This window comes from Taudactylus pleione, unplaced genomic scaffold (assembly GCF_031769625.1).
Source record: "Taudactylus pleione unplaced genomic scaffold, aTauple2 ptg000041l, whole genome shotgun sequence".
In the NCBI taxonomy this organism is placed as follows: Eukaryota; Metazoa; Chordata; class Amphibia; order Anura; family Myobatrachidae; genus Taudactylus; species Taudactylus pleione.
In genome coordinates this window covers 49,537,360-49,554,673 of record NW_028284443.1, presented here as the reverse complement: position 1 = coordinate 49,554,673, position 17,314 = coordinate 49,537,360, and the positions used below count along the sequence as shown (strand labels likewise).

Here is a 17,314-nt window from a genome sequence, read left to right as displayed (position 1 = left end):
TATAGGGGAACCTATTCTGAGGGCCGAGACCTGTGTGTCAGACGCAGTCAAGCCCATACCCTCTTGCGAGGGTCCCTGGTGAACACCGCTGGCACATTAGGCTCCGCACCTCAGAAATAGGTCATGCCAATCCCCAAATACAGGTTGTGTCCATTTGCCCTCTGAGAGTTGTGACAGGTACTATAGATGTCACTAGCTGGGGGCGGCACAGTAGTCCCCCTGTATCAGAGCTTTTCAGTGTCCCAATTCTGCTGCTGCTATTTGGACACAGAACAAAGACTACATCCCCATAAAGCATCAGGGGGGAGTCTCAGGAGTGGGCGTATGTGCAATCCGGGAGCCCGGAAGATTAGGTTCATATTGGGGAGAATCTCAACTTGCCAAAAAAACAGGTAGCTGGAGGGGGCAGAGTCTCGTCAAATAACAGTGTATCAGTAAATAAGCATCAGAATGGTAGAATTCAGTTAAGAAAAAATAATAATAATTGAGACTGTCCATCCATCAGAGACATTTTATACACTTTACTAAATATGCTTATTTGTTAGTGTAAGGTTCTTCTGCTACCCCTGGAACCCATTGTTTTCTCCCTGCAGTATCTAGATACTAATGTGAGGCATCTCTCTAAAATGCTAAACTGAGGCTGAGTTCAATATGACAAGTATACTATGCCATTAGTAGAGCACTAGAGGGCGATGAGAGACTTAAAGCTGTGCATTGACTCAGTAAAGTAAGCCTGCAGTGTTATAGTGGTTTGTTTGTTTTTTTGAACAGCCACCAAAAACATAAGCAATTAACACAAATATATTAAAGGGATTACTAACACCAAAATATACCAATTAATAAGAGAGCATGTGCATTATATTATAGGAGAACCTCTCCCTTTTCTGTGTGCCCTCACCCAATATGGACTACTCAGGATAGAGTTCAATGAATATAAGAGTTTTAGCTGGAATACACAGAAACACTGAAGCTCTCATTAAGGGGTCTATTCATTATCACTTCATTTCTACTAAAGCAGGTGAAAATTAACATGTATTTATATTTGGAAAAATTAAGTTTCAGGGCAATTCATCATAAAGGTAATGCAGGAGATATCACAGATATATCTTGCTTACCTTTCTCTCTCACTGTCCCCATACACTAGTATGGGGACCTAAATTCATCAAGCTCCGAAAAAACAAAATATTCTCTGAGCTTGATTGTGGGAGTATTCACCGTCTGCAGATGCAGTTTGCTTCTGCATACCCACCTTCTGGATCCCTCCGCCTCTGTTCAGCTCCTTCCGCCGGACACCTGCTCTTTATGCGCTTCCGTGAACTCTAGTTCAAGCAGGCGCACTAGTACTGCCAAGTCAGACTCAGCAGTGCTAAGTTTCAATGCTCCGATGGTGGAAACAGCTGATTTTTGGATCAGCTGTCTCCGCGCCGGAGTAATGATTAATTAGTATGATAATTATCGGGGTCCGCACGGTTAATTATCGGGGTCCACAACATAATGAATAGACCCCTAAGCATGATTAATTAGTGACAACGTCCTGAACCTGTGGTTTGCTGATGTGTATGCTGCTGAATATCACAGGTCCAGGGTGGGGAAGTACAAGTGCTGTACGGTGATTGGTGATCGCTGTACAGTGTGATCTGTAAGAAAGTGTGCCTTCTGCCCTATGATTCAGCATCTCTCTCACATACAAAGGCGTACACAGCCCCGATAATAAAGTACCCACCTCGGAGAGGGGGCTATTTGTCACCGGAGTAAGTCATCATTGCTACGATGCGGGGGCAGCTGCTCCCCGCTATTAGTGGCACTGCAACAGAAGTAGCAGCGTTACTTATCTGTCCCGGTCGTCGGCTTCTTTGCATGTGTGTCTTAAGGTCACACATGTGCAAAGCAGCCGAGGAGGTGGCGGAACGATCCCTCTTTGCATCCCCAGAACTACTTCCCATAGAAAGGAGTGGAGCTACGAGAACAAATACCATCTGAAGAAGGAGTTTGGCCAATATCAGGTGGTCCTATTGGACCCCTGATGATGAATGGCACGAATACCTTAAATATGCTGAAACTAGTGTTGCCGCATGGTTAACAAGCTACTTTAGTGTTGATGAATAGGCCCCACAGTCATGGAGCTGTTCCACAAGAGACAGGATCAAAGTATCTTCCCCATCTCCTCAATTGTGTCCCTGGACCTATATTTGTAGAGTAATAGCACTGTATTCAGTATGGTGCTGAGCACGTGTTTTGGCAAAACCTTTTTTTTTTTTTTTTTTTTTTTTTTTTTTAGAGCTTTTGTTTTTGTTACACTTTTAGTATAATGTGGGGAGCAGATATAGTTTATGCACAGGTAGACACAAGGATAATGACAGCAAGCCCTGTCATGCCTATACTTTATGGCTGTCAAGACATGCTGGTACTTGGAGAAAAAAAAAAAACAGCTGAAAAAAAAATTTCACTTTGGAATTTAGGATGTGCTTAATAGCCTGGGAATGCAGAATATAATGGTAGTGGTACCCCACACAGTATATGCCACTGCTTGGTGTCACCAGTCAAGCCTGAATCTGTGCAGACGGTATATCCCTATACACTACAGAATTAATCTGGCTGCTTCTGTCACAACATCATAAAGACTAGCGAGTCGCGACCCAGTGCCATTCGAAGCCATGCATGCTCATTCCCCTCCCTCCCCTGTGTAGAAACTATTCAAATAGGGGAGTCACACCAACTGCCAGTGATGTTTGGCAGCACTTGGGATGGCAGTTGGTGTTTGAATATGAACTGTGCCACAGCTACGATGAGACAGTCAGGCAGGACATTGCACAGGGAGAGGAAACATTTTAGCCCTTTTAACCCCCTTAGGAGTCTAATTTAGAAGAATCCCTTAAATCTTGTGAATGAGGCGGCAAAACTCAGAGGAATGCTCTGCTAGCCATAATCTGGTGGCTATGGAACTGTACGGTGACGCATTGTCGTGCTGAAAGTAGGGGTGTGCACCGGCCACTTTTCGCGTTTTGTGTTTTGGATCTGGATCTTTCTTCGTGTTTTGGATCTGGATTGGTTTTGCCAAAACCACCCTTCCGTGTTTTGGGTTCTGGGTTTTGTGTTTTGGATCTGTATTTTAGTTTTTTTTTAAAAAGCATAAAAACAGCTAAAATCACAGAATTTGTGGGTTTTTCTGCTCCTATGCTATTATTAACCTCAATAACCTTAATTTCCACTCATTTCCAGTCTATTCTGAACACCTCACACCTCACAATAGTGCTTTTATGTCCAAAAGGTTGCACCGAGGTAGCTGGATGACTATGCTAAGCGACACGAGTGGGCGGCACAAACACGTGGTCCATCTAGGAGTGACACTGCAGTGGCAGACAGGATGGCAGTTTGAAAAACTAGGCCCCAAACAGTACATAATGCAAAGAAGAAAAAGAGGTGCAAGATGGAATTGTCCTTGGGACCTCCCACCCACCCTTATGTTGTATAAACAGGACATGCACACTTTAACAAACCAATCATTACAGTGCTAGGGTCTGCCACACGACTGTGGCTGAAATGATTGGTTCGTTTGGGCCCCCACAAAACAAGCTGGCAATTAATCTGTCCCTGCACAAACTGGCTCTACGGAGGCAAGATGTCGTCCTCATCCACCAATTCCTCACCCTCTTCAGTGTTGTGTACATCCTCATCCTCACAGAGTATTAATTCGTCCCCGCTTGAATCCACCACCACAGGTCTCTCTGTACGTTCTGGAGGCTGGTCTCCCTGGAAGAGTTGATAATTCATTTTTATGAACATCATCTTCTCCACATTTTGTGGAAGCAACCTCCTAGGCCTTTCGCTGACAAGGTTCCCGGCAGCACTAAACACTCTTTTGGAGTACACACTGGAGGGGGGGGCAACTCAGGTAAAATAGAGCCAGTTTGTACAGGGGCCTCCAAATTGCCTCTTTTTCCTGCCAGTACAGGTACGGACTGTCTGACATGCCTACTTGGATGCTGTCACCGATGTAATCCTTTAACAGACAGACGCACGCTTGTCGCTGCTGCTTTGAGAATGCAGGTGTGGCTACAGCCCACACAATTCACAAAGACAGAAAATATTTTTTTATTTTTTTTGGAGTGCACTTTGGGGGTTACAGCACCCTTTAACGGACAAGCCAGCCGGCCCTTTACTTATGACACAGGCGCACGCTTGGCGCTGCTCCTTTGTTGATGCACGTGCAGCCACTGTGCACACAATTCACAAACACAGAAAATAATTCCTCCACCGTTCTGTCAGTGGTGACAGTATCATATGCAGTGACAGTAGACATGTCAGAAATTGTTGGCACGTCCTTCAGTCCAGACCAGATGTCCAAACCGGCCCTTGACTTATTACACAGGAGCACGCTTGGCACTGCTGCTGTGTTGATGCACATGTGGCTACTGCGCATACATTTCGCACACAAACACAGAAAAAAAAGAATTGTTTATTTTTTGTGGAGTGCACTTTAGGGGTTACACCACCCTTTAACAGACTTATGGGACACAGGCGCACGCTTGGCGCTGCTCCTTTGTTGATGCACGTGCAGCCACAGTGCACACAAACACAGAAAATAATTTTTTATTTTGTTTGGAGTGCACTTTGGGGGTTACAGCACCCTTTAATGGACGAGCCAGCCGGCCCTTTACTTATGACACAGGCGCACGCTTGGCGCTACTTTGTTGATGCACGTGCGGCTACTGCGCACACAATTCACAAACACAGAAAAAATATTTTTTTTTTTTGCACTTGGGGGAGCACCCCTGATGGACAGAGCACCCCCTGGACAACACTACAGCACCCCTTTAGGACTGGGACACTGCACAGGACTTTGGAGTGGACACAGTCCCTATGGACAACTGACTGCACAACACAGCCCAGCCAGCCCCTATGGACTTTGGAGGAGTGGACACAGCCCCTATGGACAACAGCAGCACAGCACAGCACTACACTGCACTGCACTACACTGCACTACACTGCCCAGCCAGCCCCAACTCCCACCCTCCCTCTTCACTGTCCACAGCCGAGTGAGAAAATGGCGCCGACGCGGGTATCTTATATAGAATCCAAAACCCGCGAGACCCGGAAGGCGGTATGATGACGTTTTGCTTCGATTTCAGATCCGAGTCAGGCGGGAAAAGTCGAGCCTGACTCGGATCGGCCTCGGATCGGGAGGGCTCGTGGGGGTTCGGATTTCAGAAATCCGAACCCGCTCACCCATAGCTGAAAGAGCCTGCTCTTGTCTGAGTGAATGCATGACATGAATGGGTGAAAATGATCTGAAAGTATATTTAAATAGCGTATGTTGAATGTTGATCAGTGATATCTGCAAATCTATCAGGTGTCTTAATGCGTGCCAGTTGAATACACACAATACCGTAAAACACTGCCCAGGACTGTTGGCATGTGGGGACCATAACCTTGTGGGATTTTCTCCACACGCGTAACTGTCCATCTTCCGAAACAGTTGGAACCTCAACTCATCAAACCTACACATCTCTGGTCATATTGCATCCAGTGGCAGTGTTCCCATGCCCAGGTGATACGCAGAGCCTTATGGAGTGGGGTGAGCAATGGGATCCGAGTGGGCCACTGGCTCCTGTACCCCATAGAAGGAGGAGATCATTGCATTGTTCAAACTCTAATGTTACCTGTGTCAAAAGCATAAAATTTTGCCGTTATCTGTGGCAATGTCGCACACCGGTCAGATGTTACAATGCTTGCCAGATGATGCTATCCATGATTATCCACAGTTTTTTGTCTGCCACAGCAGTGTTTTATACGCTTGATGTCTTCCTTGATGTTGTGCAGTCGCAGAAATTGTTGTATGTGAGAATCAAAATTTCGTGTTGATTTCAGAGATAAAGTGACCTTTCTCTGGCTCCTACTATCAAGCCTCCTTCAAAGTCATTTAAATCATGATACACTGCCATCTTCACTGCAAATTATACAACAACAGTTTGCAGAGATATCTGCTTATATATAGTACTTTAATTGTGGAAGATACTCTTTAATGTGGGAATGGGGGGGTATGGGAACAACTGTATATGGACTACAGACACATACAGGGCCGTAACTAGGGCGGTGCGACATGTTCGGGCCTGTAAAATTTCTCTTCATAATCATTCTCACTTGTAGCATCCTCTTTTATTCCCGGCATCTCCTGGCCACCCACTACTCCTCCCTGGCCAACTCCCCCTACATCTGGCCACCCCCTCAAGCACCTTAGGTCACATCCTCTTTTATTTAACACACACATTTCAAAATACTGCCATGCCCGTAACTCAAACCTATCACCTCTTACTTAGCAGTCAGACGCCTTACACAGGGAGCTATCTGCCCCATAATTTATGCTGGCGAGTTCTGCTTCAGGCGCAAGGTACATACATGGACCTCCCCGCTGCTGATATATGCGGCATATGCACTACAAATAGCATTGTTTCTACTAAATACCTTCAGTCGGTGATCTACACTGCCAGCTTCAAGGTTTGTGCATGGCAGTTCTCATGGACAAATCCTGCTGCAGGTGCAGCTTCACCAGCGCTCTTCTACATCTAGAGCTGGTGAGTTATACTAATATAATTACACACATTAATAATGTGTATCATCCCTACAGCCATTGCATTCCCACTATATTTGTCAATGATACCTGGATAACAGTTGTACAATGGGATCGGTATCCCTTCATCATTGTACGGGACAAATCAGATATGTCATGCGTCTTACTTTCCTAATTAAAAAAATAGGGAGAGGGGTGGACACCAATGCTCTTTCTGGCCCAGGGCACCAAAAAGTCTAGTTACGGCTCTGGACACATATTATAAACACATACAGTATATGCTTTATAAAGTTTGATACTTCTTATCTATATAATAGATAACATGCTATAAAACATATAAATATAAAAAGAGAACAGCAAATGCATAATATCTACAAATGAATGTACCCTGAAAGGAAAAAAGTAATCAAAACCAATAATTTCTCTTTTTCTCAATTCTAACTGTGTGAAAAACAACAGACAGGAAAGTTTTTCGATTTTCCTCTGAGTTATAATTCAAACTAGACACAGGCACTTAACCTTCGGCACACAAACTGGTGACCACTCACATGATAATAAGTTACAATAACGTTGGACTTTTCCCAAAGAGACAAACAAGAAACTATTCTGAAATAAACGAATGTACTGAACTAGGCATAAAGGAAAGAGTCGATGGACTGTACCATATGCAAACACTTGAAAAGAGTAAAAAGGTTATTGTTTAGAGACAAATATCTTGTGTGCAACAGCAGCAGTCTCGCCAGCCTTTGGGGGGGGGGGGAGCGATCACACTTTTCGCACCCCCCCACCTGAATTTGCGCTGGGCTGAGGGGTTCTCACAGCAACCCCTCCCCTAGTGAAGCAAAAGTCCCCCCCCCATAAAGGGACGTGGCCACGAATCCTGTAATTAGGCCATGTCCCTTTCCCCCGGCCCCAGACTGGCTCTCTATGGCCGTGTACACAGTATCGTCCTGTCTCGCGTCTGCAGTACACACAGTATCGGCCTGCCTGACGTCAGTATTATACATGGTATCAGTCTGCCTCACGTCAGTATTATACATGGTATCTGCCTGCCTCACGTCAGTATTATACACGGTATCTGCCTGCCTCACGTCAGTATTATACACGGTATCTGCCTGCCTCATGTCAGTATTATACACGTATCTGCCTGCCTCACGTCAGTATTATACATGGTATCTGCCTGCCTTACGTCAGTATTATACACGGTATCAGTCTGCCTCACGTCAGTATTATACACGGTATCGGTCTGCCTCACGTCAGCATTATACACGGTATTGGTCTGCCTCACGTCAGCATTATACACAGTATCCGTCTGCCTCACGACAGCATTATACACAGTATCCGTCTGCCTCACGACAGCATTATACACAGTATCGGTCTACCTCACGTCAGTATTATACAGCCATAGCCAAAAGTTTTGAGAATGACACAAGTATTGGTTTTCACATAGTTTGCTGCTTCAGTGTTTTTAGACCTTTTTGTCAGATGTTACTATGGTATACTGAAGTAAAATTACAAGCATTTCATAAGTGTCACAAAGTTATTGACAATTACATTAAGTTTATGCAGAGAGTCAATATTTGCAGTGTTGACCCTTCTTTTTCAAGACTTCTGCAATTCGCCCTGGCATGCTGTCACTCAACTTCTGGTCCACATACTGACTGATGGCCGTCCATTCTTGCCTAATCAATGCTTGGAGTTTGTCAGAATTTGTGGGTTTTTGTTTGTCCACCCGTCTCTTTGATTGACCACAAGTTCTCAATGGGTTTAAGGTCTGGGGAGTTTCCTGGCCATGGACCCACAATTTCGATGTTTTGTTCCCCGAGGCACTTAGTTATCACATTTGCCTTATGGCAGGGTGCTCCATCATGCTGGAAAAGGCATTGTTCCTCACCAAACTGTTCTTGGATGGTTGGGAGAAGTTGCTATTGGAGGATGTTTTGGTACCAACAGTAAAGCATCCTGAGACCATTCATGTATGGGGTTGATTCTCAGCCAAGGGAGTGGACTCACTAACAATTTTTCCTAAGAACACAGCCATGAATATATTATGGTACCAAAACATCCTCCAAGAGCAACTTCTCCCAACCATCCAACAACAGTTTGGTGATGAACAATGCCTTTTCCAGCATGATAGTTATCACCTTTGCCTTATGGTAAGGTGTTTCAAGTGTCACGGGGAACAAAACATCGAAATTGTGGGTCCATGGCCCATTGAGAACTTGTGGTCAGTCCTCAAGAGGCGGGTCAACACTGCAAATATTGACTGTTTGCATAAACTTAAGGTAATTGTCAATAACTTTGACACTTATGAAATGCTTGTAATTTTACTTCAGTAAACCATAGTAACATCTGACAAAGGTCTAAAAACACTGAAGCAGCAAACTATGTGAAAACCAATACTTGTGTCATTCTCAAAACTTTTGGCCATGACTGTACACAGTATCGGCCTGCCTCACGTCAGCATTATACACAGTATAGGTCTGCCTCACGTTATTAAACACTGTATAATGCTGACGTGAGGCAGGCCGATACTGTGTATAATGCTGACATAAGGAAGGCCGATACTGTGGATAATGATGAAGTGAGACAGGCCAATACTCAGTATCAGCCTGCCTCACGTCAGTATTATACACAATATCTGCCTCCCTCACATCAGTATTATACTCAGTATCTGCCTGCCTCACGTCAGTATTATACACAATATCTGCCTCCCTCACATCAGTATTATACACAGTATCGGCCTGCCTCACGTCAGTATTATACACAGTACTGGTCTGCCTTACGTCAGTATTATACACAGTATCTGCCTGCCTCATGTCAGTATTATACACAGTACTGGTCTGCCTTACGTCAGTATTATACACAGTATCTGCCTGCCTCACGTCAGTATTATACACAGTACTGGTCTGCCTTACGTCAGTATTATACACAGTATCTGCCTGCCTCACGTCAGTATTATACACAGTACTGGTCTGCCTTACGTCAGTATTATACACAGTATCTGCCTGCCTCACGTCAGTATTATACACAGTAACGGTCTGCCTCACGTCAGTATTATACACAGTACTGGTCTGCCTTACGTCAGTATTATACACAGTATCTGCCTGCCTCACATCAGTATTACATAGTAACGGTCTGCCTCACGTCAGTATTATACACAGTACTGGTCTGCCTTACGTCAGTATTATACACAGTATCTGCCTGCCTTACGTCAGTATTATACACAGTATCTGCCTGCCTCACGTCAGTATTATACACAGTACTGGTCTGCCTTACGTCAGTATTATACACAGTATCTGCCTGCCTCACATCAGTATTACACAGTAACGGTCTGCCTCACGTCAGTATTATAAACGGTATTGGCCTGTCTTCACTCAGCATATATAGTTTTGACTACATTAGCAGCATGCAGTATTGGCTTGCGTCATGTTATCAGTATGCAGAATATTGCCGTACTGCAATTGGCATGTCTCTTGTTAGCTGTATACACAGAATTGTCCTGCTTACTTCAGTAGAACACACTTATTGACTTGCCTCACCTCAGCATTATATACAGTATTGCTCTTCCTCAGATAGAGCATGATTCAAAGACTAACAAATTCGATACTTCCGTAAATCTCCCATGATTGCTGATCTGCACATGCCCGGGAGCTTCACTGCGCATCTGTAGATTTGTTTCTGCAATGTGGATCACAGTGCCCCAAAAGCCGCAGCATGATTGGCATGCTTCTGGTGTTAGGGGACAGTGACGGGCACAGTTACAGAAATAAGGGGTTATGTCGGCCCTGTTTTCTGGGCGTGCTGAAGCCAGTGGCTACGTCCTTGGACACAGCGTCATTGGCCTCTGCAGAGTGATTTTGCCAGACATCCTGAGTAACCTGAGGGTTACTCAGATGTCCGATGCTCATGTTGTTGATCCAATGCTACGTCTTTGGAAACAGCAGCAAATCAGAGATGCCGCCAGTGGGCGTCTTTTTTTTACTAAAGACGCCCCCTATGGCTCTTTCTTTGTATCAGCCCCAGTGGCGGGCTGGGCCGGGGCAGGGTGCCATGTGCCCACCGGGCCGCAGCGCCATGCGGGCCGGGGGCAGTCTGTGTCTCTGTGACACAGACTGCACCGCGCCTGTAGCGCTGACCGGACGTAGTTCGGTCATAGCTACACAGTGACTGACAAAAACACAGCCGCCAGCACCGGCAGCTGTGTGTTTGTTTTGAGTGGCAGCCAATGAGAGTCTGTCAGACTCTCACTGCCTGCTGCTGCGCCCACTGCAGGAGCCGCTCCATCTTCCAGCTCCTGCAGTGGGTAATGGGAGAGACTTCATGACGTCTCTCCCATAATGCAGAGTGGCCCGGCCCGGGAGGACGAACGGAGGAGCAAATGGCGGTGGGAGCGATGATTCAGGTAAGTGTTTTTTTGTCTACCGCACTGCAAGGGGGAGACCACTACTGGGGGCACTACAGGGGGGGGGGGACTACTACTGGGGACACTACAAGGGGGAGACCACTACTGGGGGCACTACAAGGGGGGTGGGGACTGCTACTGGGGACACTACAAGGGGGGGGACTACTGGGGGCACTACAAAGGGGAGAGCACTACTGGGGCACTACAATGAGGGGGGCTGCTACTGGGGGCACTACAAGGGGGAGACCACTACTGGGGGCACTACAAGGGGGGAGGACTACTACTGGGGGCACTGCATAGGCGGTACCACTACTGGGGGCACTATATAAGGGGCTTACTACTGGGGGCACAAGGGGCACTGCACAGGGGGGACCACTACTGGGGGCACTACTGGAGGCCTGCATAAGGGGGTCCTCTCCTGGGGCACAGGGGGCACTGCATATGGGCACCACTACAGGGGGCTGCCCCTAATCTTTATTTTTATTTTACATTAATTCCATAAGGACCCGCATCCTCCCTGGAACACTTGAGGGGGGGCGCCGTAGCACGCACATGCTCTGGGCACCCTGGCTACACGCTACTCCTCTGCCAGGGCCACCTGCATGCATTTACCCCCCAGGCTAAAAGTTGCCAGCCAGCCCCTGATCAGCCCCATAAGCAGTGTATACACGGTACTGATCTGCCTCATGTCAATAGCCTTGTGGCACTTATGAATGGAAACTAGTATTAATATTAAACACAATATTGATCTTAGGTGTCAATACTACAGAGTTGCGGATAATGTGTGAATCATTTCTGGCCTACAAAATGCTCTACTCCTGAATGTAACACTTAATTTTAGCTTAGGATTCATAAAATAAGATAATAAATACAGGTTTTAAAACACGTTTTTAATAAAAGTCAACTGATGTTTGAAATCTAAATTTTAGCCTATTCCATTACATTAGCTTCTCAGTCACTAGACATGGCCCAGCATGTGCTCCTTTTTACATTTTAGTTCTTTTGTTTGTGCTTTTGGACCTGACTTGATATTATGGCTTGTCAGCACTCAACACTTTGGGTTCAGTCCAACTACATGCGAAGGGTGGGAGTTGCCGTTGCAACGGTGCTAAAACGCTCCGCTCCCGAATTCACATAATTGTGCTCTGCTCTCTACGGGACTGTGAGCCCTTTTATGCGATTGTTGAGATTACTCGCACCCACGAGTACATTGCAGGGAATTGGATTGACCTCTAAAAGTTTCCAAATCATGAGTAGCAGTGAATACAGAATTGATGGGGTAGTAACCTCCCAATCTACCTCCACTTTCAGCCAAATTTGATACATGTTAGCATTTGTCTTCTTCTTTTCAGGAACAAATCACTGAATCTATGTCACCATGGCAATGCATTCAAAGCTAATCTTTTTAATGTAATACCGGAACAGTCTGACATTATTTCCTTTGGCAGAATCAGTAAAATATGCTTTAGAAAAAAACATCTAGATCCATTTAGCTTTAATTTCCTACATTAAACGTCTCACCTGACAAGTAGGCAAACTGCTTCTTCAGCTGATCCTCAATGTCAGCTGCACACATCGGGAAGGTGTCCTGATGCATGATGTCATCTGGAAGACAGCGAAAAGCACAGCAATTATTTCAGTGTGAAAAGAAATTCTCACTTATTTTCAAGTACTCTATTAATATAAATACCATATGATTGGATTAATTACACAGTGCAAAAGATATAGACAACAGTAAGTACACCGACCTCACTCTGCAGATGTGTCCTTGCTCATCTAGCCTCAATACGCCATGCAGCGCGACATGCCTCGGAGTGAGCCGTCAGGTCCTGTGCAACCCTGCTAGCGTTGGGCATCTTTTTTGAGTTTTTTTTTTTTTGTCGAAAATGCGTATAAGTCGCAATGCGATGAGACTAGGACGCACCAGGAGACTGTTCTGATTAATTTGATATGTGATACTTGTATAACTGCGTGCAACTCTGTAAATGGAACTTGGCGTGGAAAAGCTGCGGCTGCTGTATCTTAGCACTTTATAAGCCGATTGAGAGACGAGGTCGTACACAAATATACAAGTGTCACATATAAAATTAATCAGTACAGTCTCCTGGTGCATCCTCGTCACATTGTGACTTGGACACATTTTTTTTGGCAAAAAAAAACGCCCAGCGCTAGCAGAGTCTCACAGGACCAGGCGCGCCAAGAAGGGCTGTTTGACGCGACTGCAGCAAAAACTAATGAGGACACATCTGAAGAATACACTGATCAGTGCTATGCACATTTGGGTGTTTCTTAGAGGTTCAGTCAACAATTACAACATCTATTTACCTATATAATTGTGTAGCACCATATAAAGAATACCTACGGTACAAATGATAATTGCAATATGAATGTGTGTAACAAAGCGGTGTTGCTGCCAGTAAGTTCTGTGCCATGTAATGTAAACAGTTTATATTTATTAGTACATCATACATGATAGTGACATGCAAAACAATTAGTAAACAGAAAGAAATCATTAACAGAACTGTAACTTAACATTGGCTTTATTTATTTGACTGCCACCCACCTATACTTTCTTACTACACACAAGTACATATTGCATTCATTTACTGTATTGTTGCCCTACTGTTTATTCAGACAAAGCAGCAATTTTCATTTGCATCATACTGGATGAGCACAGTGTGCACTCTGTGCATTGGGTATTTTTCCATTAAAGGAATAGTCACCTGTAGACATGATGGCACTTATTGAAAAACATTTTGATTTAGAAGCAAAGCACAGCAAGTCTCCTTTGCATTTAGAGCCTACTAATCTTTTCATTGCATTCTTTAAAGCATTTTGTATAAGCATGAAGAGTTGTATAATAACTACTTGAACATGGGTAATAGAGAGAGAGTGTAATAGCAGCCATAAGTGGATTGGGTTGAGGACTAGCAGTCACAACCCAAACTTGCAGTCTAAAGCTGGCCACACACTAGACCAACTTACATCCAACCAGCCAACTTGTTGATTGGTTGGAATGAAAATCTGGTAATGTATGGGAGTAAATGATGATCAGCAATTTGCTAATAAATGCCAGAAAAGATGAAAATGGTCGGTCAGACAAGTTTGTTAAATTTCTGATCTAAACTATTGTTCAAACAACAGTTTTGGTCCATTTTCCAGCGTTTGGGAGCAAATTGCTGATTGTATTCCTTACCAGATTTTCATTCCAACCAATCAACTAGATGGCTGGTTGGACAGATAATCTTTAGATGTGTGGCCAGCTTAAGGGGCTTATTCAGAGACAAGATCAAAACAAAAATGTTATGGCTTCAAAACTTGGCTAATCCAGGTTTAATATCCCCTGCACTGCAGGTGGGGCAGATTTAAAATGTGCAGAGAGATTTAGATTTGAGAGGAGTGTGTCTAAACTCAATCCTTAACTGCAGTCAAAAGTATGCATACATTTCAGAACAGAAGAGATCACCAGTGATGGATTTTACCTAGGGGCTGCAACCCCCCAGTAAAATCCGCCACCCCAGTGATAGCCTGGCAGTAGAAGTGACTTCACATTGGAAGCGCTCTCTTCTAACCACATGATGGACAGGTATTCCCAGGGAGAGGTGGTTTCTTCCCCTGGGATTGCCAGTCCGAACTACTATTCCTAAATTTAAAATATTAACCATCTTCTCTTAAACAGCGTAAAAAGATAGTAACCTGACCCAAACTGCACATTACATTCTAATGGTTACTGGGCCATTATGGATCACAACTGCGATTACACACACAGACTGCCGATTGTTGCGTACTGAACATGCATCGAAGTGTGCGATCACAGAGTCCACGCAGACCCATCACAGAGTGATTGACAGGAAGTGACCGTTTGGGTGTGGTGATGGGGGAGGGTGGTCGGGGAAAGGCAGGCATGTCAGTGAATCTGAAAGCTGTTACAGGGTGTGCATATGTTAGCCACTGCGATGGTATACACAGCTTGGGCTTTCACTTTGTGCGATGAGGTCAGCAAAGTCTGTGTAAGACCTACTGTAATTGTGCGTAAGGCTCCGATGGTACTCAAAGTTACTGATGGTTTCGCAGAATTGCAATGTAATACTGCTGTGAGTAACAGGAAGTGGGCGTCCTTATATTAGGCTGCCACCGCATTGTGACTGCCAACATTAGCATAATTTTGCAGTGGGTCTGCGTGCGTAATTGCATTTGCGATCGTAATGGCGATCCGTAATGAATCCGGCCCACTGTTACAAGATGCCACATCGTACTGAATAGTTTAAGTGCAGCTTTGCTTCAGTTTCTAAAGAAATTGTAAAATTGCTGCATTTTCTGTCAAGACAATACGCTGTGAATGTGTCAGCACACAACATTAGAACACAGAGGTTTCTGTTTGCATGATGCTCATGTTATATGTTACGTAAGATGACCCCGTGGCCATCACATCTGCCTATCTTTAGAATTAAGCTGCAGGAAATACAGAGCATGCTGGAAAATAAATGTGAACATTTTTCAGACAACAAAAGTTCGAGAGATTTTTTTTTTTTTTAAATAATAATCTTCACCATTCATATTTTCATTTACCGTATATACTCGAGTATAAGCCGAGTTTTTCAGCACATTTTTTGCGCTGAAAAAGTACCCCCTTAACTTATACTCGAGTGAAGTGTGTAGCGCTGACTGGACGGAGTTCGGTCAGCGCTACACAGCACAAACATACAGCCGCCGGAGCCGGCAGTCTGTCAGACTCTCATCGGCTGCTGCTGCTCCCACTGCGGGAGCCATCTTCCGGCTCCCGCAGTGGGTAATGGGAGAGACGTCATGAGTAATGACGTCTCTCCCATTCAAAGCGGCCGAGGAGCTGTTAGCGGCGGGACCAGGAGCGGGAGTTTCAGGTGATTTTTTTTTTTATTCTTATTATGTCTCTCTCTACTGGGGGGTGGACTACTGGGGGCACTACCAGGGGGCGATTACTACAGGGGGCACTACCAGGGGGGATTACTACAGGGGGCACTAAAAGAGGGGATTACTGCTGGGGGCACTAAAAGGGGGGATTACTACTGGGGGCACTAAAAATATGAGATATGGTAAGAACTTACCCTTGTTATCTCTATTTCTACGAAGTCCATAGGGTTCCACAGGATACCTTGGGGTATAGGTGTGACGTCAGTCGCAGGGCACCAAAGAGTTAAGCTTTCAGCCTCCCAGGATGCACTAGGTCCCCCTCCTATACCCCGCCCCCGAGCCAAGGCACCTCAGTTAGTTACCAAGCCATAGGCCGGAGGAGGAGAAGGAAGAGAGAGAACAAAGATCTGGACACATACAAGAATCACATTCTCACCAGAGGGAGACGGAAAACCGGTGACCAGAGCAAAGCCCATCTGCAGCACAGGTGCGACAGGGCGGGAGTCCTGTGGAACCCTATGGACTTCGTAGAAATAGAGATAACAAGGGTAAGTTCTTACCATATCTCATATTTTCTACTTCAGGGTCCATAGGGTATCCACAGGATACCTTGGGGATGTCCCAAAGCAGTATCCTTTAAGGGTGGGGACGCTCCTGTGCAGAAAGGAGAATCCGCCGCCCGAAGGAAGCATCCTGAGAGGCGAAGGTGTCAAACCTGTAATACCTCACGAAGGTATGGACAGAAGACCACGTAGCAGCCTTGCAGATCTGAACTGCCGAGGCACCACGTCGAGCTGCCCACGAAGGACCCACAGACCTAGTGGAATGAGCCTTCAGAGAAGGAGGGACCGGTAGGCCTTCATGAAGATAAGCTTCAGAAATAGCCATACGGATCCAGGCTGCCAAAGTTTGCTTTGAAGCAGGCCAACCCTTTTTACGGAAGCCAAAGAGGACAAACAAAGCGTCCGACTTCCTAAACGAAGAAGTGCGGTCAACATAAGTCCTTAAGGCCCGCACAACATCCAAAGAGGCCTCACCCACGGAAAGACCCGGTGAGTTAAAGGCCGGAACAACTATTTCCTCGTTAATATGAAACTGGGAAACAACTTTGGGAAGAAACTCGGGCCGAGTGCGGAGCACTGCCCTGTTCCCATAAAAAACCAAGAAAGGGGGTCTACAAGAAAGAGCCCCTAACTCAGAAACACGTCTGGCCGAAGCAATGGCCAGAAGGAAAACAGTCTTAGCTGTTAGCCATTTAAGATCCACTGAGCCCAGTGGTTCAAACGGCGGTCCTTGGAGAGCCCTCAGGACCACAGCCAAATCCCAAGGCGCCACAGGTGGAACAAAGGGCGGCTGAATGCGGAGAACACCCTGCATAAAGGTGCGCACATCCGGGATTGTAGCAATCCTACGGTGAAACCAGACAGATAGGGCCGAAACCTGTACCTTCA

General features: G+C 45.4%; 1 protein-coding gene across 2 annotated transcripts in view; it reads right to left on the bottom strand.

Moving 5' to 3' along the window:
* The window catches only part of MCF2L (MCF.2 cell line derived transforming sequence like), a 316,624-nt gene that overhangs the window by 97,105 nt on the left and 202,205 nt on the right, over nt 1-17,314 (bottom strand). For both annotated transcript variants that reach the window (XM_088458539.1, XM_088458547.1), the window contains one exon: nt 12,495-12,578. In XM_088458539.1, coding sequence (XP_088314665.1) covers nt 12,495-12,578 — 84 coding nt within the window. Of the gene's footprint in view, nt 1-12,494; nt 12,579-17,314 lie in introns of those variants that run through there.